Genomic DNA, 22,156 nt, shown 5'->3' on the forward strand with positions numbered 1-22,156 from the left:
CAAATCCATTTCAGAAATTTGTTACCTTTCCACGATATTAACACACAAGAAACAAGGAATTAAACAGCATGAAAAACACCCAAACCACAGGCCGAGCTTGCTTACACGGTGTTTTCTGCACTCTCTCGGCCGGCTAATGCTGGCTTTGTTTTTCAGGCAGGCCTCAGGTACACACAGGCTAACTTGGATAGAAAGAGGGCTATCCACCTGGAGCAGACTCTTATCCAGGTGCGGAGACAAGCAACTCCATGGTTACAACCTTTGTCTCCTGGGTAGTTTCCGAGTGGCCAGAAAGATAGCAGATATTTATAAATAAAAGAATAATGAAAAATCCCCACGTTTTTTCCTGTTGTTTTGTTTTTGTTTTTTGTTTTTTTTTAAAAAAAAGAACCCAAAACATTCCAGCTAAGCTGTCTGCAAAGGCTTTAGCCCTGAATTAGTGTCAGATCCAGATTTACACTCCCAAAAGAAGAATTTTGGGGCCCAGGCAACAGGGCAAATTTCAAACGCAATTTTCCAGCTGGCCACAAAAGGCTATTTAAAAATTTAGCTTGGAAACATTAAATTATTAAAAGCCTTCTCTCCATGTGCATGTGATTTAGTGAGCGTGAGACACGAGAGAGAGAGAAAGAGAGAGAGAAAGGAGTGCACACAGGAGCATGGCTCTGCATTTGACTGCAGAGTTAACGTGAGTGTAGGTGGGAGGCGCTTCCTCTGTCGATGGGATGGAAATGGGAACAGTTTGCTGGGATGTAACTTTTCTTTTTCCTCCCAATGGTATTTTTCTTTTTTTAAAAAAGTGAGAAGGACCAGCCCTGCTCTCTCATTATCAAAAGGGTTTTGCTGTGGAAAGATATTAAACCAAAGCTACACACAAAATATTACAGGTCAGAGATTAAAATAAAATAACAAAGAAAGGCAGAAAGGCTATTGCCCCGCTGGGTGTGAGAACATCGAGGGGGCATCAAGCAGAAGCCAATCCCCCTGTCATCTGTTCCCCATGCTACATGGGTGAAGGAATCTGTCACTGCAGCAGAGACGTCTGCTGGCCGTCTCCAGCTTTCTGTGAGTCTGTGCCCATGGCCAGCGTTCGTGCCCAAGGAACCAGTGACAAATTACTGCTAGTGAAGGGAAAACCAGCTGGGACTTAGGTGAGAAGTGAGAATGCACCCTCCTGTTGCAATCTGGTGAGATCTGGGGAACAGAGAGCTCAGTGGAGGGGGCTGAGAGGGTCCTCCCCTCCTCTCATACCCACACCAGTAGAACTGAAACCTTCCCACTTCCAGAGAGCAGGGATCCTTTGGGAGAAAAGGGCATTATGGCCTCTTTGCAGCCAAAGCTGTTCACTTCCCTTCTGGGCTCTGCAGGCTGATGCTGGCAGATTCTTGGGCACACTATTTTGAGTCACACTTGACTTCGCTGTGGGTGACACAGCCTTGTATTGCTGCTCTGCAACTCTGGCATGGTAGCTGGAGCCACCAGCAATGGTGAGGAAGTCGGGGTGCACCAGGATCCCCCTGCAAGCTGAGCAGCGCACGGTAAGGATCCAACCGATTAACACCAGTGCTTCCCCTGTGCTCAGGGACAGGATCGAATCAAACAGCTGGGGACAAAAGAAGGCCACGGGGAGGGAGATATTTGCCAGTGTTGTGAGCCGATGCGCTCCCTACCTCTCACGTAAAGGTTAGCAGGGGAGGAGTAGCGCACTCCGGCGCTGTTGCTGGCGACGCATTCATACTTCCCCTGGTCTGTCTCCTCGCTGCTTTCAATCTGCAGGCCACCTGGGAGGAGAGAAGAAGACCGCAGCAAAGACACGATCATCACCATTTTGTTTTGTTTTTAAGAGAGAGCAATAGCGTCAATGTTTTGCTTTTTCCTCCCCTTGGGCTAATACATACTGGGACAGTGCCTGGGGGGGCTTGGGCTAAGAGATCTGGGAGCACCGAGCCCTCTGCTGACATCAGCTAACCCCTGTGCTCAGCGTTACGGCTTGACATGTACGCAACACATACCCAAGAGAAAATTTAACACCCCCGTCTATACTAAATGTTACTCTCTGTACTGAAATGATCAGCAAAAGTACCAACTTTTGTGGCTTCTGCAATGCAGGCATTCTGCACCAGAACTCATGAAATCAACTTCAATAATCCATATTACTGTCATCCCCAGAAATCTATCAGAAGGCAGTTGACTTTCCTTTGCTTGATTTGAAGCAGTGACCATAAAAGCGAAAGGCTTTGTCACCCACTGCCTAGGATCCCTGGAGCATTTTTATCACTGCTGCCTTTGTTTTGTACCTAAATGCCCGATTCACAGGAAGCCTACAGGAGATAAGAGTCAGTGTGAAAAGCACCTTACTGATAGTGAATATTCCCAAGGGAAAACCCTGTAAATACTGCATTGGAACTTCAAAATTGCCTGTGTGGTTTACACCAACTGGGTCAAAAGGATTAAGGTTTTTTTTTTAAACCTGTACATTATTGCAGCCTACAAGAATATACCCAGAGCCCATACTAAACACTCCTGTAAGCAAACATGCAGAGATATGCAGCATGTAACTACATGGAAGAAAACTGCCTCATTTACCTCAGAAGGCTTCATCCCTGCAAAACTCCAGTTAAAATACATACTACATAAATAATTCAACAGGCTATCAAATGTTTTATGTATTAGGAGTACATGATTATACTACAGATATGGACAGAGCTCACATGTGATAAGACTCTTAACTCCCATCTCTGGAAAAAAACCTAAATATGAAAACCAAACAATTCCAGCTCAGCATAATATTACTGATAAAATCTTAAGTAAGAAAAGTGCAAATGATATCATTGTTAGTTGCAGATACAGCCTCTTCAGGAAGGAAAAACCAATGTGTTCAAATGAGAAGGACACGGAGCTCATGTTCCTCTGTGTGTGCATGGGTGAAAAAGGATGCTGCGTGGGAAGACGTGAGGCTGTGTGAGTATTTATGACAGGGATGGGGTGTGATAGTGTGACTCCCGCCAGCATCCACTGTGCCTGGTAGCTCCCAAAGGCAGAACAGATAGGATTAAAAAACCAAAAAAACCCCACCCAAACCACTAAACCAAAGTAAATTCATTTCAAAAGAATCTGTAGGTATTTCAGCATAACAGGAGTTAGAAACCAAACAGACTGAAGCTTCACACTGAGACACCAGCTGAGCATATTTCATACTGAATTACAGCTTGAGCATGCTCTGTTATTGGAAAGTTCCACTTTGGTGGAGAGCTGGTCAGTGAGTTTTCCTTGAAATTTCTGTTAATTTGGACAAATCTGTGGGTTGCTTCCACTGGTTCCAGACAATTTTTTTGTGTGGCCCACAAGCATTGCTTGTCTGAGCGTACACAAGGGGAGATGAAGCCACATTGCAGAGCAGGAACAGAACCATGAACTGCAGGCAGGCAGCTTCGTCAGGGGAATACGGACTCACCCCTTTCATCTTGACCACTGCAGCTTTGCTGGTGAATGCAGTGGTGGAAATTATGCTGAGAGAGGTCAGTCAGTTTTCAGCACTTGTCAGGAGCCAATAGAGATTATGTGTGAAAAAGTAAATCTCACCTACAGCACCTCCTGTTGCTTTTACCAGCAGAGAATTATGGACTTTTAAATTTGCCAGCATAGATAAAACCAAAGCAGGGTCTTCTAAGGGTTGCACACCCAATTCCTGCTGATTTTCCATGACAGCTTGAGGTCTAGTATCTTTTTGGCTCCATTAAAGAGACAGTGCAGAAGCTACTTACCACTGGTATCTTTCCCAGAGAAACCTAAAGGTAAGAGAGTGAGGAGGAAGGGGAAAGAAGGCTCTGAAGCCAAACAAATGAGTATGCTGAGATGGTAAGTGCTGAAGTTCTGACTGAGCAAGGATTGGAAAACTTTCACCACCATCAGTGGCTCAGGAGCACTTTGCACCAATCAAGAGAAGGTCCTAAGTATTTACCAAGCTTTGATAGCATTTAACGCTCAAGATAAACTTCAGTCTTTCACAGTCCTGGAGAGATTAGCTCTTAAAACTCCACCATAAATCTGAGGCAGTGCAGCCTGAGACGTTATTAGAGTAACAGTATCGGTATTACTAAGTGCACCCAGCAAACAAAAAAGGACATTATAACCATACATAAAATAAAGACAGGTATAAAAAAGAAATATCCAGAGGTAAAGCAGGACAAGAAAACATAACAACAACAACAATCTGTATTGAGCACAGGTCAATGAAACAGGAACTGAGTGAAGAGAAGTGTTTGGAGAGTGGGTGAGTGAGTGAGCTGGGGGTGTCTTACCTCGGATCGGTGTACCTTCTGCAAAGAAAACAAAGAAAATAAGTGAAAAGACTGTAAAACCCCAAACACCTGGACTGCCCGTGGGAAAAGGACCTGAGTCAAGGAAGACAGTTCCCAGTAGGAAACTTCCTGTTCTACCTCATCTTAAATTACAGGGACAGACTGAAGATGGCTCGGGGTACTTAAGGTGGGGATGCCCTTTTTAAAGCAGTCCAATTCAGCTGGCTGTTTACAGAGCCTCCGTGGCACTTGGCTTGAAAAGTCTTAAGACTGGCTCCATTTTGTTGCTAAGAATGCCAAGAAAATCTTCAAGCTCTCAGCTAACATTACTGTTTGCTACCTGCAGAACATATGATGAACCTGCATTTATCTTCATCACTCCTGGGGAAAAGGGTTGGCATTATGGCCATGTTAGCCAGGGACATCCTGGTACCCTGCGTCACATTAAGAGTTGCAGGTTTGAGCCCACCTTTGCTAGCAAATTCCTAGTTCCAAACTTTAGTTATTGGCACAGATGTGCAAGGAATTCAATGCATGTCCTTATCGGGACCTTCACTTATCCTTCAGTGGCTCTGCACAGAGACTGAAGCCAGATGCTCTGCACTAAAGAAGGCCATGCTACTACTGTACAAGTGAAAGGGCTACCTCTTGCAACTGCTCTGGAAGCCTCGCTAATGCCAGCGCAAGAGGGAGTTGTATGGAGAGAGAAGAGTCCTGCTACACTTGCCTGTTGACTGCATCTCCCTTGAGTTATTTTTACTCAACCCCCCTCCAGTTGTCCCTAAGTGCCTAACATAAGTCTTCTGCCTAGGCAGGTCTCACAGATGAGAGGAAGTGACGTTGTGGCTGGTGAACCATGCCACTGGCAATGGTAAAATCACTGTCCCCCCGTCTGACCTCCTGAGGTTGCAACCATCTTCCTTTGAAAACACGGCAGGTCCTTTTGCTCACAGCGGCATTCAAACTTGTCACACAGCTTATCAAAGAAGGGGTTTTAGTTGGTTGGTTTTTACCCCAATCCTGAGAACAGGGCAGATTCCGCAATTACAAGTATTGCCTCTTACTAGGGAGAAATGCAAGAGCTTCTCTGCAATGGTAACAATGCTGTCATTCTGCAGCACCTCCCAGCCAGGGCTCATATAGCATGCTGCATGATAAGTAGCAGCCTTACACTCTGTCCTCTCCCCCAGTGAGGTACAGCAGCATTATCACCCCCGCTTTACAGATGGGGAAACTGAGGTAGAGGTGAAGCAACTTGCCCAAGGTCACAGAGGGAAGTCTGTGGCAGAGGCAAGAACAGGAGTCAAAGCCTCCTGTGTGCCAATCTTCTGCCTTAACCACCAGAAAACCCCTTCCCTCCTTATCCTTCAGCCCTGCTCATTCTTGTGCTGCGGTTCAATCCTCCATTTTCAGGATAGAAGGTAAAAATATATAGATACTGATTACAGTTCACCTTTATTTTTCAAAGGAGATGAGGGAAGAGAGGTATTATAGTGTTAGGATATTAGATTCTAGTTATACTCAGCTTCTAGTTAAAAGGTTAGGTTATTTGCTAGAGAAAAGTTAGCATCTAGTTAGGGTTAGGAACTAGCTAAGGTTAATAAAGCAGGCTGGTTAGCTATCAGGACAAAGGTTGGAGAGACAGCGCTTGAAAGAGAAAGAGGTGGGGGGAGCGTGTACTTGGGCAGATCTCCACACAGGAGACAGCAGGAAGGGTTTAAAAAGCGAGCGAGAGAGAGAGACTAAGCAGCAGAGGGTTATAGTTCAATTCAGTGGAAATAAAAACAGCCTCTGATACATCCTTCTGTCTCGAAACTGGAGTGAAAATCTGCCATCTGTGGCACAAATCTGGAACAAGGCTAATGGGAAGAGGGTAGAGGAGGGGAAGAGACCCCAACGTCACCCACTGCTATAAAGCTTCATTGGCCTTGGCTAAGCCTGGCAATTTCCTGCAAAGGTTCACTCTAATTGACAGGAGAAACATGCTGGAAGTTAGAGCTATGTAAGTATACATACAACAGCAGACGCTACCTTCTTGGGTCATTGTAGGTTAGTTATTCCCCGTTCCCTCTAAGCATCAGCACTGCCCCTGGAAATAGGCTGTCAGCAGCTCTCGGAGACAGACTGTCTTGGAGACAGTGCTCTTGGAGAGCAAGATAAGCCAAGCAATGCCACCTTGGTCTTTCCAGTTCTAACTTTGGCACACAGAACACAGAGGTGAAGAGCAAAACATGTTTTGCAAGATGCCCCACACCAGGGATGGAGGGAGCAGAATTTGAATCAGAATGAGATCAGGTAACTTGTGAGGAAAGAACAGCAGTTCGAATGGTGGCAGAGACACAGATGGTAGATTTTCACTATTGGAGTTTCACATCTAACCAGCTTCATATTCAACACAGGGGCAGCAGGATGGTGCTAGAAGAGGATATGAAATAGATTAATTATTCTGAAGAATTCTGACAGGTCCTGTAAGATTTGATATAGGGTCGTGGTGGTGGAAGGGAGGCACCTGTGTTCAATAGCTGGCTTGCCTGGTGTCCTAAACAGTGCACGAACAAGTGCACAAGGCTAACCACTGCTCAGGGCAGAATAAGGGCACCAGCTCTGCAGGAAAAGTAAAGGAGGAAGAACTCACACTGGATGCTGACTTTCTGAGTGAAAAGTTGGTTTGGAGATGCCACGTGCTAACTATTCATATGGCCTTCCACAGCCTCCTAGGATCTGGAGATCTGCCTATTTAGGCCAAATTTTGAGGCTGCATAAGCCCAGATGGCCAGCCTAGTGTTTAGCAGCAGAGGCAAAAGGCAGCTTAAAGGACTTGCCTCTGGATTATAAAGGACCAAGATGGTGCCAGGCAGAATACCACATGCGGGTGTCCCCCTCTCTCACAGAGGATGGGATCTGCTCTTCCACCACCCCTTCCTCTGACTTCCCACATATCAAAGCTGCCTACGGATTCTCCAAGCCTTGAAAACAGGGAGAGGAGGACAGTCACCATTGCCATAGTAATGACAGAAAACACATCCCCACCTTCTGTCAGGCCACGTGTGAGAACATGTGTGTGCTATGCTCTTCTCCCGAGGGCTGGAGGGAGCTTTCTATTCTAAACAAGCAAGCAATCATCAAGGGTCTTCTGCAATTTTAAAATGCCGGATCCTGGCTGACAGCTGCAATTGCTACATCTCTATAACAAAAGGGGACTTGGCGCACGGAGGAAATGTGACGTGAGTTCTGCAGACAGGCTCCTGGCTTCTCAAGGGACAGAGATGATCTGGAGCAGGGGGAGGGCTTTTCCTTTGCTCAACCCTTTCCCATAGCTGATGACCTGTGATTTACAGCTTCAATTTGAAAATGCTGCACCCCCACCTCTCCCTTCTGAAAATGCCAATAACCCTGTTAGATGTGAAACTCCAAGACCTCCTGCAGGTGTGAACACAATTATCACAGTTCCAGGGTACAAGCTATTGTGTAATTGGGGAATTCCAGGACAACTGTTGCTAAGATACAAAAATCTATCCAATGTTAGGAGGTTAATATTTAGGTGTTATCTTTTTATACAGATATATTAATTATTATTATTATTGTTCTTTTTGTAGCCTGCAATACCCCTGCAGAAATTTATTAAGAGGGCAGAATATCCCTACTTGAAAGAGTTAGTAGAAGAAATGCATAGCATGCCTCTTAAGAAGCTGTTACAAAGGAATTAGTTTAAAGGGCAAGGGTTACAAGTCTGGACATTAGCAGGTTTGGGATTTTTTGGTTTGATTTTTTTTTTTTTTAATTGAACAAACTTACCAAAGGTCTCTGAATGTTAAAAAAAGTGGGAAAAAAAAAAAAAAAGAAAAAAGAAGTTTGTTATAGCCAGTTATTTACAAAACAAAAGACACACACAAGACACAAAAGGTTTTAGTGTTTCTATGATGTAAGAAGGTGGCTGCAGGCTGCCTCCCATTATCCCCCCTAGGTGGCACGGCTGAGCAAAGGACATTGGCTTCTTCTTTAAATGTCCTGAGACTGTTTGCATCGGGGTTAAGCAGAAATATCTGTTTCTTTTCCACCACCAAGACCACTTAAACTCTTAGACAACCTGGGTCTCTAAGGCTGAGATGTTCATGTATGCCTAAGGGAAGCAAGAACCTAGACAGAGGTTCTTCCCATTTGCTTTTGACTAACAATTCAGCTTTTCATTCAGTCAAAACCCCCGAGCATTATAAGATTTCCAATGGCTTGGAAAGTTTATCTGGAGATGGAAAGGAGAAGAAGAAATACTGGATAGAGAAAAGCCACTATGGTTAATGACGTATCACCTGTTTCTCAATTATATTGAAGACCCGTAACATAAATCAGTCCCCGGGATCATGTGAATATAATGACCATGGTCTCGGAGGTCCATTTATATTGCCAGCAAAACGCTCAGTTTTAATATAAATGAGAACTAAATCTGGACAGGGCTACCCAGTTTTGCAGAGCTCTGTGTATGACATTTCACTTGTACCTTTTAATGAGCTAATTTGCATGTTTGCCACTAACTCATACATTGATATAAATTCAGTTCTTAACAGCCTCTGTAATAAAGCAGCACGGATGACATCCTGACGCCTTCGCCTCCAGGGCAGAATCTGGGTGACTGTCCTGTCCTGCTGCTCTCCCAGCCTGTCCCAGTCTCCATCAGGGAGCAATGCACAGATAAGTCTTCAGAGGCAACACAGTCTCTGGCTTCTGCGCTAAATCTGTTAGCACAATGTGCAGCAATGAAGTTGTGACTTACTACCAGGGTCACTCCTCCTCCCTGCACTCCTATTCACAGAGGGCTTGTCAAACACCCGTTAGTTGGGTGTAATTGTTAATCCCCAAGAAGCTGGGCTGGAGTCATACTGACGACCTGTGGGTGAAAGACACTGAAGCTCATCAGCAGTGTCCTGAAGCATCCAATGCCCTAATGTGTGCTAGTGCCGCACTTCTGGCAGCAAAGTTTGTTTTCTGGAAAGATAAATGTATTAAATTAAGTTCTGACTTTAGCAGCACTCACATCGTCAGCGCTCAAACAGGCATTGCCTTGCACATCACACTCAGGTTACAAATACAGGCTTGAATCTGCTCTGCCTTGGTCTTAAAACAACTCCTTTCCACTGACCAAAATATTAACACAGTACAGACGACCCTAGTGTTAATATGTTTTGCACTTTCACAGGCCTTTGCATCACAGAACCATGCAAGTTTTGAAAGGCCATAAAAGTAGATGAAATAGGGGAACTCAGACGTCCTGACAGTCCAGGAATCTGCACTCCCTTTCACACAACCAACAGGTTTCTGCCCCTAAGGACAACAGGGATGCTTCAGGGTTTCACCAGCTTACTAATTCAAAGCAGCTGTAAATGAGATTAATTCTCAGCAGGTATCCTCTGATTTATCAGAAAGGCCAAGGGTTCACTCTGAGGCTAACCAATTCACTGGAATAAAAATGCAGCACTCAGGTGGTTTTAAGGAAAACACCAGATCAAACCCAGTTAAAGAGTGTAAAGGCATTCCAGCAAGATGATAAATGTATTAAAAATAATCTGCCTGTGCATTACTCACACTTCAGATCATGGTCACAGAGCATGATATAATTCTAGTTTACCTCTCATTATTTATGCTGAGTGATTTTTTGCATTTGCATTTGCCTCAGCTGTTAGGATAAAACAGGGAGGTCAATCTCATCTGTGTTTGTGGGATTCAACAATCCATTCTAATTCAACAAAGCAGTTTAAGTATCTGCTTGTAAGTTTGCTTCACTGAATAAGGATGCATTTATGGAGGTGTAGAAAAACTACACTGAATTGGAACTATATGGAATCTTTTCCACTGGTGGCCCACAGAACTAAAAATCTTTATGTAGAATCTTTACTGAACAGGGCAACAGGAAAAACATTCTCTGATGTTCAGATCCAGCATTACAGTAGTCAGAACTGATTCTTCAGAGCCAGCAGAGGTCTAGGCAGTAGTAGTCAGGTATCACTTGACTGGCTGACTTGTAAAACATCTAATATGAACACAGCAACCTCACTTGCTTCACTGAAGCTTCTGCTTTCCCTTTACCTACAACAATGCCATTCTTTTGCCAAAAAAGACTCTTCAAAATGCTCCATCTCGCTTGGCCAGAGGAACGTTCTGAGTAGCTGAAGTGACACTAGTGCTTGCTAGGTCCAACCACACAGATATCTTTTCTCTAGGCTGGGTCAAAGCAGTCAGTCCAAGAAAAAGATTATTTCTCAGGTTAGTTTTTGTCAAAAGGTAAAACTTCCAAAGCTTATTTCATTTTTGCAGCTATCAATGGAAGTGCTTTATCAGTAGCATTCAAAAATAAATACACCTGTGCCCTCCTTGCACACATACACACATTCTCACGCAGTGAACTGGCAGATTTAACAAGTATAAAAACAGCTCCTGAAATGTGAATATTAAGAGATGTCACCTTAACACACACACAAAACAACAAACATAAAAGAAACAAAAGAGACAGATGGACAAGCAGATGGGGAAAGACAGAAAACTGACAAGAGCCACAGAGCTGGGGTACATCTGTTCATGGAGATCCACTCCATGGGCAGTGCCACTGAGCACCAAGGGGTCACTCCAGAATGCTCACAACTGCTCTCCAGCGATGACTGCAGGGACTTGATGCCAGAGAGATCCTGCAAGAGCTGTTCTTCAACACCAGCTTTCAGAGGCTCAATTTACACAAACAGGATCATGTTTCGACAGTAAGAGGTTGCCTGAGCTGTGGACCCTATACCAGGTGTGTGTGGCCTAAAAAGCCATGTCTGCTGTAGCGGTTCTTTCTTCCTTACCCAGTTCTTGGTCTGAGGATTAAACCCTCAGCCCCCATCCAGTCCTCAGTTTCCCCTCAGCCACAAGAGCACTGTTATCCAGTGAACTAGTTACAGTGTCCCCCGGATGGGAACCACCTTCCCTGCTGGGATTCCCATTATGTCAGCTAGGCAGTAGGGAAGGCCAGGAGGATGGGTTGGAGGGGAAAATACTCCAACCACTCCCTGGGTAAGAACTTCAAGTCCCCAAACCAAAGAAAAGCTAATGCCCCAATCCACACCAGTGGTGCCCATGTCTATCAGCTCTCTCTTCTGCTTCAGAAACCTCTGAGCAGTCTCTTCACATCTCTATCTAGGTCTCAATTCCTCTAGTCTCACACAGAGACCTTACCTGATCTCAGTTGTTTTATCCTCCCATTGCTTGCGCTGGGGTCGACAGGCAGGAAATCTTTAAACCAAGTGATCTCTGGGTCTGGGTTCCCACTGGCTGCACAGAGCATTGTGGCTGTTCGTGTCCGCTCCACCACTTTCAGCTGGGGCCCCATATCAATGTTTGGGAAGCCGGGAGGTAATTGGTCCTCTGGTGGTAGAGAACAAAGGAAGAGTGGTTAAACATGTACGAGGAACCGGGGCAGCTGGTGGAGCTGTTCAACGGAATACACCGAAGAAAGCATCAGGCAGACTTGCTGCCCAGTACTCTGTGCAATGCAATTTAAAACAAGGCTATGGTAAATGGTCCAATAGATGGTTTGTGAAAACACATTATACAGTAAAATTTACCAGCTTGTCCATTTCATGTGACTATTCTAATGTCCCACAAGAAGATTCTACATTTAAATGCAATCTATTAAAACCCTTTGGGGCATGGGAGTAGTCATTTCAAAATTTCTCCAGGTCTTGCACTGAATCCCTCTGTCAGGTAAGTGACTCGCACTTATTTGTTTTTACAGCAGAAGCTGTGCACACATATGGCAAAGATCCCTGCACTGCCGAGTACAGTCTATACACTCACATTTAAAAGGAGCGGTTCATCTTCCCCCTCCAAACCCCACAGTATGAAACAAACTGCACAAGAGAAATAATGAAAGCGACTATGTGAAAAGGCCTGTCAAAGACACAGTGGAAACTAGGAGAGAAAGGAGAGGGAAATATCATCCAGCTGTAGTTACCGGAGGGGACATACATAACAACAGTAAGCCAAGTGCTGTCAGACAGGGTGTGATTTTTAGATTTATTAATTCAGAGTGCTGCTGCCCTAGAAGAAGAGGGACGTGGCACCAGCACCTAAAAGACAGGCTCAGCTGAGCTTCCTGCTTCCTCTCAATCTTGCCTTTGCTTTCACTAATGAGGGTGAGGAGGAGGGCAATCCTAACCAATGCTGACTAATTTGTGATAACTAATACAAAACCCCAGTGCTTCCCCCATAATCTTTGTCACGACCTCCTAACTCGTGTGGAAGAGAGCTGTCTTGTGCTGGCTGATACAGCTCAGGAACATGCCATTTTTTCCCCCCCTGAAAATCAGTCTCTGGGGGAGGGCAGCCTGGAAGGAGGATGCAGGCACCAGGGTGAGACTTCATAGGGATTCTCCATCATTTCAAATGAGGCATGTTGAGGAATCACAGCCTCGGGAATCTAGGGCATTGAATCCATCCCAAAAGCAGGTGAGGGAACAGAAGGAAAATAACAAAGGATTTTAAAAAGGTGGGATTTTTAAAAAAGTAACATACATCACAATCAGCCCCCCACTGAAACCAATGGGAGCTCTCACAGCGGCAGCAGAGATGGGCTGGAAACCCTCGCCTTGGTTGGGAAACATTCCTGCCAACTGCAAACACAACAAGAGCTCATTTCCTACTACTGGCACATTATGTACCAGAAGGAATGGAGCCAAACTACGTATGGCTGAACCCAGAGACGGTGGAACAAGAGAGAAACCCAGTGGCCTTGCTATGGTGGGTGCCTTTTCCTGTACGAGCAAAGCAGAATTGCCAGATCCCAGTACTGCTCTACACAAGCTCCAAACACACGTGATTTGGGTAAGAGCTATTCCACACTGCTGTGCCTCACACTCTATGAAATCTATGAAATCATGAAGGCAGAGCTAAAGGTTTGTGCAATGCTCTGATACCCAAGGCCAAGAAACTCTTGTCTAATACTGTCATTAGCAGTGCACAGCTACTGCAGAGAAGAAAAGGGTTTAAATGCCTCAATTGCGTGTTTAAAAATGCATTGTTTCCTTCCTCTAACCATTGTTGGAGAGTTATAAAGGATCTATTGTGACTCACTGGAGAGTGAAATGTATTAACCACACCTCTCCTCACATATCAAAGGAATGTGACCACAAACAAAAACACATACCATTTTATAACTGCTAAAGTAATACAGATCTCCTAGTATGGACACAGTTGTATAAAGGTGTAGTCATTTCGGTGCACCTGAAGCACCTCTAAACCAGGATATTGCCTTCTAAGTTAGAAACATAAACATCTTTAACTAGGGACTGAACCAAACCTTTGAGTTCTCGGTTCACCCGGCTGTGCTTGGGCATTGTAGGAGTCTCCAAACAGTGTGCGCTCTTGCAGATCACATCTGCTGCAAAACCCCAGCCCCCCAAGAGTAAGCTCAGGACAGAGGGGCCCTGGGAATTGCTTCGCCTTTGCACAGCTTTCAGCCAGGCTTTTACTGTCTTCTCTTCCCTTCTGCTATTTAACCAGGCGGTGGTGTGTTGTTAAGGAGCCGCTGAGCTGCTGCCGCATTGGCTGCAGATGACATCATTATTGATTACTGCTTTTATCCTGCTCCCTGGTGATGCTACTCCACCTGGCTCAAACCCGTGTCCGTTAATTTCATGAGCCAATTCATCCACAGAGATAATAACCCTCTTGACTGGCAGGGGGTGTGTGTGAGTGTGTGTGCGTGTGCACGTGTGTGTGTGTGTTGGGGGAGGCCCGGTACAACTATTATTACTGAGTGTTTCTAATTAAACAAAAATGTTAATCTTGCAGCACAATGTGCAGAATTCCTCTGAGTTTAATTAAAACAACTGCGACTAGAGGCGTGATCAGATTTGAGGATCAGATCAGCGGAGGAAGCATCTCTGAACATCACATATTTCACCGATTCAAGTGCTCAGATTTCCTTCCTGCCAGGAGAGTGAAACTGCCTTCATCCCCTAACAATTGGATTCCCTGTAATAATGCAATTACAACCTCAACTCAATCCCCACAAGACATGCACACACACTCCCTGCCACCCTCCCCATCAATCCCCAAACATCACTCCAAACCTGTTACCAAATAAATAAAAAAGGAATGGTTTGGATTGTGAATTCTCTTTCTAAAAGCAGCCCAGGCAACTGCAAGAACAAAAGAACCAAGACGCAAGCTGAAGATGCTTCAAGGGCACATCTGGGCAGCTGCCTGCTGCTGAAAATCATACCAGCTTACGCAGGCAAATGTTTTCACGTGTTGCACTTGCCACATTAACAGAGCATCCCAAACACCTTGTTCATACTTGCTCTTAGACTGAGTTGTTTAAAGGCCCCCCTGATGAAAATCTGGTGAATTATCTCAAGGCCACTGAACAAAGTAGGGTGAGAAAAAATAGGGGAGGAGGGACAGAGGGAGGCAGGGAGAGAAGAGCACTTCAATGTTCATTTATAATAAATCCTACCAGAGGACTTGCTCTATGCTGGGGGACATGCCTTGAACCAACCTGGGCGCATGCGCTGACACACACGGTCATACTGAAAAAGCAAGGGTCACCAGCTACAGCGAAGGGAGACACCGGTGCTCACTGTCTCCTTGTCGCTCTAGAAGGTGGCAGCTCTGTGTTTAGATAATTAGCTGTGCTGGAAATGAAGATGATAAAGAAAGATAAAGCGGGTGTTGCTGCTGCTCTTTTCCCCGCAGGGTGTGCACAGTTGTTTAATAATTTAGAGAAGAAGGAGGGTGTGAGCATGTACAGACGCGCTATGGATTGAATGCAGAAAGCCACAATGAGGATGCTGCTGAAGTGAAGAAGAGGAGTAATTTTTCACTCTTCTCTGGAGATATGTGGCTCAGCTCAAGGATGCTGGCTGGTCTCTAAGCAGTCAACCATCCTCACTTCAGGGTGGAAGAACCAAGAACACAGAGATGAAGCAGCTTGAGTGACACCAGTTTTAAGCAGAATCAGGATCAAAATCCAGCACTCCTGAAACTTATCCCTGTTCTTTTCATCAAGTTTATGAACACTTACAGCTGTCCCCTCCCCAACAGGTATCCTGGCATTATGCACCTTGTGAAATTACATCAAGTTACTTCCATCAATGTGTATGTACCTGTGTCTTAGTTAACTGTTATTTCACAGCCAAAGACAATTTTAATACAGGGAGGAGTCTCAGTAACATGCTCTGTCTGTTGCTTCCATTTATTTTGATCTGAAAGCTTTACTATGAAAATAGGAATAGCCTAACAATGTTACTAAAAATTTGCAGGCTTATAGACAATAAATACACACTTAAGATATGTGTGTTGGACCCTGTAACAGTGCAGATAATAACGCTGTCTTCCCTACACTAATGTATCCTTATGTACCCTCCTTATAAAGGCATCTGAGTTAAAATCTCTCTGACGTTGTTCACAAGCTACAGAACTAATCTGTTTTCAATGTTGCCTGATTTTCAGGTCACTACAAGAAAAGCAAAACAAGTCAAGTTTGAAGAAAGACTGCCAAGAAGTTTTCAAGTGGCAAGGTTAACATTTCAGAGGGGCCAGCTTCTCTTTAAGATATGCTCCTGGGGGACTCAATGCTGAGCATCTAGAACTGATTTTTGTTTACCTTTTGCTGATCGAAAGCCAACAATTACAAAAAACAACAAAACAGCAGGGATCTTGCTAGAACTTTACACATGCCCACACCAGATGTCCTCTTGGAGTAGGAAATGTGTGAGGAAAATTTCAGGCCAGAATTGTTCGAGAAACGTATGAACACTTCATAAAAAGAAATCAACAGGGAATCACCACAAAAAGAATTTCTAAAAGTCTGTCCATAGCAGCCTGAATCATACTCTGATAGTAAGTACCACAGACCTTATATGTCTAATAGTCAGTTCTCCTCAATTTTCCCGAGTGCAGTAATCATCAGGAAAAGACAGCATTGGCCACTATGCGGCGAGCAATGTATCAGGGCACCGTAAATTCTGTTCCATTACATTTAACTGGACCAAGCACTGTTTTTTATGGGATCATGTTGCATTTACTAACGACTCACAAAGGGTAACCTCCACGGAACTCTATCAGCTTCAACAGAGCAAAGAACTACGCCAGTCTGGCCCCTGCTTGAAATCCAGCTTGTGCCTCCCAGCAGCGGAGGCAATGCAGGCAGAAAGTTGCAGCAAGGCTCCGCTGTACTCTCAGCCCACTCAGCTGCGGACAGCACGCAGCTGCGGACAATCCTTCGCAGCATGAGAATCTCTGTCTCAGGCTGCTGAAGAAGTGGAGGGAAAGTATAATCTGTATACAAGAAGCAATAATAATAATAAAAATAAAAAAATATGTTTATCTTTCCTGGGAGCGTGGAGCTTAGAGAAACTATACCAACTGGGAGCTGGGGTGCCTGTACGAACTAGCTTTCTTTCTGCCTAAGTTATAATGAAAAATGACAGCAGCTGGAGTCAACAATAACTGGAAAATGCTTCCCAAACCCACTTTTTCCTTTTCTTCAGGCTCTGCAGGCATCAGGTTTGCAGGCACTATGTCTAGCCAGCTGTGGAAAGAACAACAAATCTCCACAGCCCTATCAAAACTCACATCCCTTGAGAAGAAGAGCAGGAAGGACAAACAAGCCAGTAGAGCTGGTGTTAAGAGACTTGTGTAAGTTGAACAGTGTCCATCACAAGCTCTGCTTCTCAGAAGCTCCCAAACGCTTCCTCTCCTGCAGCTTCCTGTTTTTAAGTGAATGCATGTGGATTTCTATCAGGGTCTGATCCAGGAGTAGTCACGTGCATAAGCAAAAAGGGGTTTACTCTCAATCCCTTCAGCAGCTGCATCTAGTAGGGAAGAATGTATTTTTTTTCCCCTTCTGTTCATGAGACTGTCTGCACTGCTGTTGAGGAAATCCTGTAACTGTTCATGCATGTGTATAGCATGAAGGTACACACATATATGTCTCACTGTGATTACAACAGCAGAGCCAACAGGCTGCAGAATGACTACAAAGCCCATCCTGCAGAGTTTGTAACAGCTGGGGCCCAGGTTTCCACACTCCACAGTATGCCAAGGTAACAGCTTCTGCAAATGACAGCTCACATTCATCTCCAAGCTGTGGAACAGCCTCCATCTTTATGCTAAGCATTAGTTCTGAAAGTGAGAGAAGAAGATGGAAAGGAGGAGGAGGCCTTGCAAGGAAAGATAGAGAAAAGACAAACAGGAGAGTGGGTGAATGCAGAAGCAGGGAGGAAAAAGAGAGGAATAGATGTCAGCATGCTAACTTTGTCACTGTGGAGATTAGTGGATTTGTACTTGGTCCTTTTAACTTTCCCAGCACTTAAAAATGCGGATAAAGAGGAGACAATCTTTGCTGCATGAAACCTAAGGAAAGACTAAGGATGGAATAACTCCAACTGAGCAGGGAAGGGGAGGGTATGCTATCAAAACTGCTTCCTTGATGCTCTTCAACAATGTCTTGGCCCAGGCCTGCAGCTAATCACTGCCCCCCCAAATTTCATGAACTGAGTACCCCAGCTGCTCTTGCACAGTCAGTTAACAAAGCTACCGAACAAGGTCCTATTAGGCAAACAGAATAGGAGTGCTTGTGAAAGCAGCACAACACGGGAGCAAAGCACACAGTAATAATGTTCTGGTGGGATCAGCAAAGTGCGTAATTAGTCAGGCGGTGGGGAGATGTAGCTCCTGCTCTGTCATCTGTCTCTCTAGCGGATGTGTATGATGTCGATACTGGAAGGAAGAGCTGCAAAAAGACATGTACAAAGAACTTTGGTCCTTAAGGACAGTCACTGAGCTCAGCTCGTCATTTCCCATACACTGCAGCTTTCTTTTGGTGAAGAGTGCCTTAAAAATGCTGTGAGAATCCAGGGGATTTGTGAGGGCAGCAGCTGGAGGACAGCCTTCTCTCTTGCCACTGCTTGTAGCTAAATTCAAGGGGTAGAAACTTTGAATATGATTGCAAGGGCAATCTCCTGACAGGTACATCCCACCACGTACCGCTAACAGAAGGTTAAATGCCATGCCAGGCAAAGGAGCTACACAAAGATTTAAGTGCACCTACACAAATCTGTCAGGCATGACTGGACCATGGGCCTGCATGCTCCAAGGCAGCCAGCATCTTGACAAGACAGAGCTGCCAGGTGGGAAGCAGAAGGGATATTCCCTGCTACAAGGGGTGGTCAAGGGCTTTGCCATGTGCCCTTTATGTCTGGTTTTTATTTACTGCTTTATGTTGGGGATTTGCACACAAATTTCACTCTGCACTATTCAGGATGCACTCACTGTCTGTTTAAACAAAAGGGTTTAAGATGCTCTTGGAGAGAACACTGAAATTGCTGAAGAAAAAGCAACGGGCATACAGGCAGAGCTACCACTTGGCCTTACAAGGATCACACACTGCCTGGAGCACCTAAAACTGTTAGCCATGCTCACTGCAGAAATAATGGCTCTCACTGCAAGTACCCCTATTCAAAAGCCCATGGCTTTTCTATAGCACCTCCTGCTGATGGCTTCAATAGCCAATGCTCCCAAGCTGAACTCCCTTCAGGAGCTCTCAGGCAGTTATCCGCCATACCCTTTCTGCCAGGATCACTTGCATTGCCCTGTGGTTTGAACAGAGAACACCACGTATCTTTTCCCATAAAATGGGTCAGTATTAGTGAGCCACCTAGCTTAGTGTTTCGCACAGTGATTTTACAGATCTCCAGGGCAGTAACAGTAACCATCCAGAGGCACCCATAGCAATGGCATATTGGTCCCTCCCCCACACCAAGTTTACGGAGCATATTTCAAACAGATGACATGAAGGAGGCATCCATGTAAACATCCTCTACAGGAGGGACAAGTGAAAAAAAGAACCAGAACAAAATGGAGAGGGGAACTGTTTTCTGGCAGAGTGCTTGGAGCAAAGGACCTCTGGAAAGAGGGAAGATGCCCAGAAGGGCAAAATAGATATCCTGCACAAGGTAAGAGACTGGCATTGCTGCCAACTGTGTGAAAGCCAATGCAGATGCATAATCATCTTAACCTCAGTCCCTTAAGTGATTCCTCAATGAAGAAGGTTTTCTTGGGTGTCTAGATGAATGGTGCCACATTTCTGAGGAGAATGATGAGATTCTGGTGCTGCTCATAAACCTGGGGAAGGAATTTTTATTGGAGGGGAGGGAAGATCATAGCGTCATAGGATAATTCAGGTTGGAAGGAACCTCAGCACATTATCCCATCAAACTTCCTAAAGTGGTCCAGTTTTAGCCTTGTTTCTTCTTACATCACAATTTTATGACTCTCTGGGGTAGTAACAGCAAACAGATCTGACAGGTCAGAACAAACCAAAAAAAAGGAGGACTTTGTGCCTTGGCCATGCATTTTTTAACAACCTTCCCACTTCTCTGAAGGAAGGGAGAAGCTGAAGGGTCCCTTCTCTCCTGTGACACTGGCATGCTCTTTACCTCGGAGGACAGTGAGCTTGGCATGGACGGTGACCTCCCCATGAGGGTTTTGAGCAACACACTCGTAAATGTTCTCATCCCGGGGAGTCCGGAGGGGCTGGATCCTCAAAACAGCGCCTGCACTTTCATCAAATTCAATTGTCTGGGGGATAAAGGAAAAGAGAGACACACACATAGTAAGCCTCCTTGGGTTGCAAGTAGAAGGTTCATTCCTGCTTCTAAAGGAGGCACCAGCATGTATACAAGCACGCACACTCACAAACACACTTCAGCAGCTGCCCCACAATCCCCTACACATAACCGACATGGTCAACTTGTGTCTCCACTGACCTCAAGGTGACAGAACTGTTGCATGCCAAACCCCATCTCTGACCACTGACCCACCAAAACTGCTATGTACACCTCAAACGCTCTGAAAGAATGAGCCATGGTGACGGTGTGTGTGGGGTGGGTGTTCGGAGTACAACTGTGATGAAGGAGGAGGAAACAGACCAAGTGAAAACAAAATAAAAATGAACCCCTGCCTTGTTCCTCCATCTGCATGGGCAGCTGACACCACAAAGCTCCTCTCAGCACGCAGCTGCCTGGCAGGGCTGAGTCCCACAGCAAATTCCACAGGATGACCTCCTAGTCCTTGTTCCTCCACTCTCATTTCTATCTAAACAATGCCAATTGCTTGGGTCTGGTTGCCAGCAACTGTAATGTTTACTCCAGGCTGTCTCAGGGTTAAAATAATGAGCCATGGATGGGTATGAAAGGTGCATTTACAGAGCTGAAGAAGTACCAGCTTAGTTGGGGTTTCTTAGGGAAGGAAGAAGGCAGCTTTATATTTTATCCCAGGAGGGGGAAAAAACCAACAGAACAAAAGAAACAACTCCAATAACCTAAGTGAGCCAAGTTCCCTCTTGCTTTGGAACAAACCCAGCTGTTGACATGGCCAAGAGCTTGCATTTCACTCCTTCTGCTGTTAAAACTCCTCCCCTTCCAAACCTCCCTTTATTATTGGGTCTAAGAATGGCCAAAGAAGAGCACTAGCTGCTTTGTGTCAGTCTCTCTCTCTTTATACATACACAGACACAGATTTCAAGGACATCTCTTACCTCAAACCTCTGAGAGTTCACTTTCTTCCCTTTCTTGTTCCAGGTGACCCGTGGCTTTGGGTCTCCAGTCGCTTGGCATACGAAGGAGGCCACCCCTCCCGACACACCGATTTGGTCCACAGGTTTTTTAATGAACACAGGGGGACCTTTAAGAAAAAAAGAAATATCATCATTGGCACAAGGAAAGACAAACTCTAACAAACACTGCTTGTAATTAATGGTAGCATTATCACTGCTATTCTCTAATGATCCCAGATGAAATTAAACCTCTTGGCCTCTTAGGAACAAACAGTCTTTACCTTCATTTTACATATGGAGAAGCTACAGCACAAAATGATTAAGAGCCTGATCCTACAAAGAGATTTCAATGCAATGATGTTGCAAGGCCTCTTTTACTTCTGAAAAGAGGACTTTTAAACTGTTTTGCACAGGGAAAATTGCCCTTGCAAAGCCCATCTAATTACCAAAAGCTGGTAGAGCTGAAAACAACATCTAGAAACCCTGAATTGCACTCCCCAGATCCTAGCAGATGACCACCAAGGAATGGGGGATATTTATACGAACATACCCAAGGCAGGGGTAAAAAGTGGGAGATGGATCCTGAAACAAATGGAGCAGGAACTTGGCACACAAGAGATCTTGAGGATGATGGTGTGAAACAGGCTGATGCCAGTGGCTTTAGGATGTGAAACCTCCTTGGCTTTTAGTACCTCTGTTTTCATCTGCAAATCTTTCCTCTGGCCCTCACTGGTACATTTACACAGCACCAGGCATGCCATCCTTTAGAACAGGCAAGTTGATAGGAAACAGCCCAACAAACTAAAGTTGTGATCATTTCAAAACAACCTAGTTGTCAAGACCAAGAACATGGCCAGCCAAGTCTGCAGTCTGCTCCTGCAGCTCCCCCTTCTCCTCTTCTCCCCCTTCTCATCATGAGACATCTGAGAAAACCAAGGAATTCACACTGCTGAAGGAAGAAGCCAAAAGCTCCTCAAACTCCTCTCATAACCAGATGCTCAAAGGTGCAGTGATGCCTGAACAAACACACTCAAAGAGCCTGGGGCTGCATTTTAGCCTGACTGCACCCGAAGGAACAACGCTTGAGGTCGCAGCACCTCTCCATCACCCCTGTCACTGATTTCCATCCATGTCTGACTGCCTTCAAGGGCACCTCTGCAAGGAGGGGAGAGGATGCTGGGATGGGCTTTCTGACCACAGAAGGTGTCAAGGGCCTTCTCATGAGAGGAAGACGAGGCCAGGAGTGTTCGTGCAAAGCCCATATTGCCTC

The 22,156-nt window shown here is 45.1% G+C and overlaps 1 protein-coding gene across 8 annotated transcripts in view; it reads right to left on the reverse strand.

Annotated features, from left to right (window-relative positions):
- PTPRS (protein tyrosine phosphatase receptor type S) overlaps positions 1-22,156 on the reverse strand; it is a 164,460-nt gene that overhangs the window by 60,346 nt on the left and 81,958 nt on the right. For all 8 annotated transcript variants that reach the window (XM_069790298.1, XM_069790297.1, XM_069790296.1 and 5 more), the window contains exons 3-6: positions 20,869-21,014; positions 19,769-19,910; positions 11,502-11,690; positions 1,671-1,781 (exon numbers count right to left, since the gene is read on the reverse strand). In XM_069790298.1, the coding sequence (XP_069646399.1) occupies positions 1,671-1,781; positions 11,502-11,690; positions 19,769-19,910; positions 20,869-21,014 (588 nt within the window). The remainder of the gene's footprint in view (positions 1-1,670; positions 1,782-11,501; positions 11,691-19,768; positions 19,911-20,868; positions 21,015-22,156) is intronic.

The sequence above is a fragment of the Haliaeetus albicilla genome, chromosome 8 (genome assembly GCF_947461875.1).
Source record: "Haliaeetus albicilla chromosome 8, bHalAlb1.1, whole genome shotgun sequence".
In the NCBI taxonomy this organism is placed as follows: Eukaryota; Metazoa; Chordata; class Aves; order Accipitriformes; family Accipitridae; genus Haliaeetus; species Haliaeetus albicilla.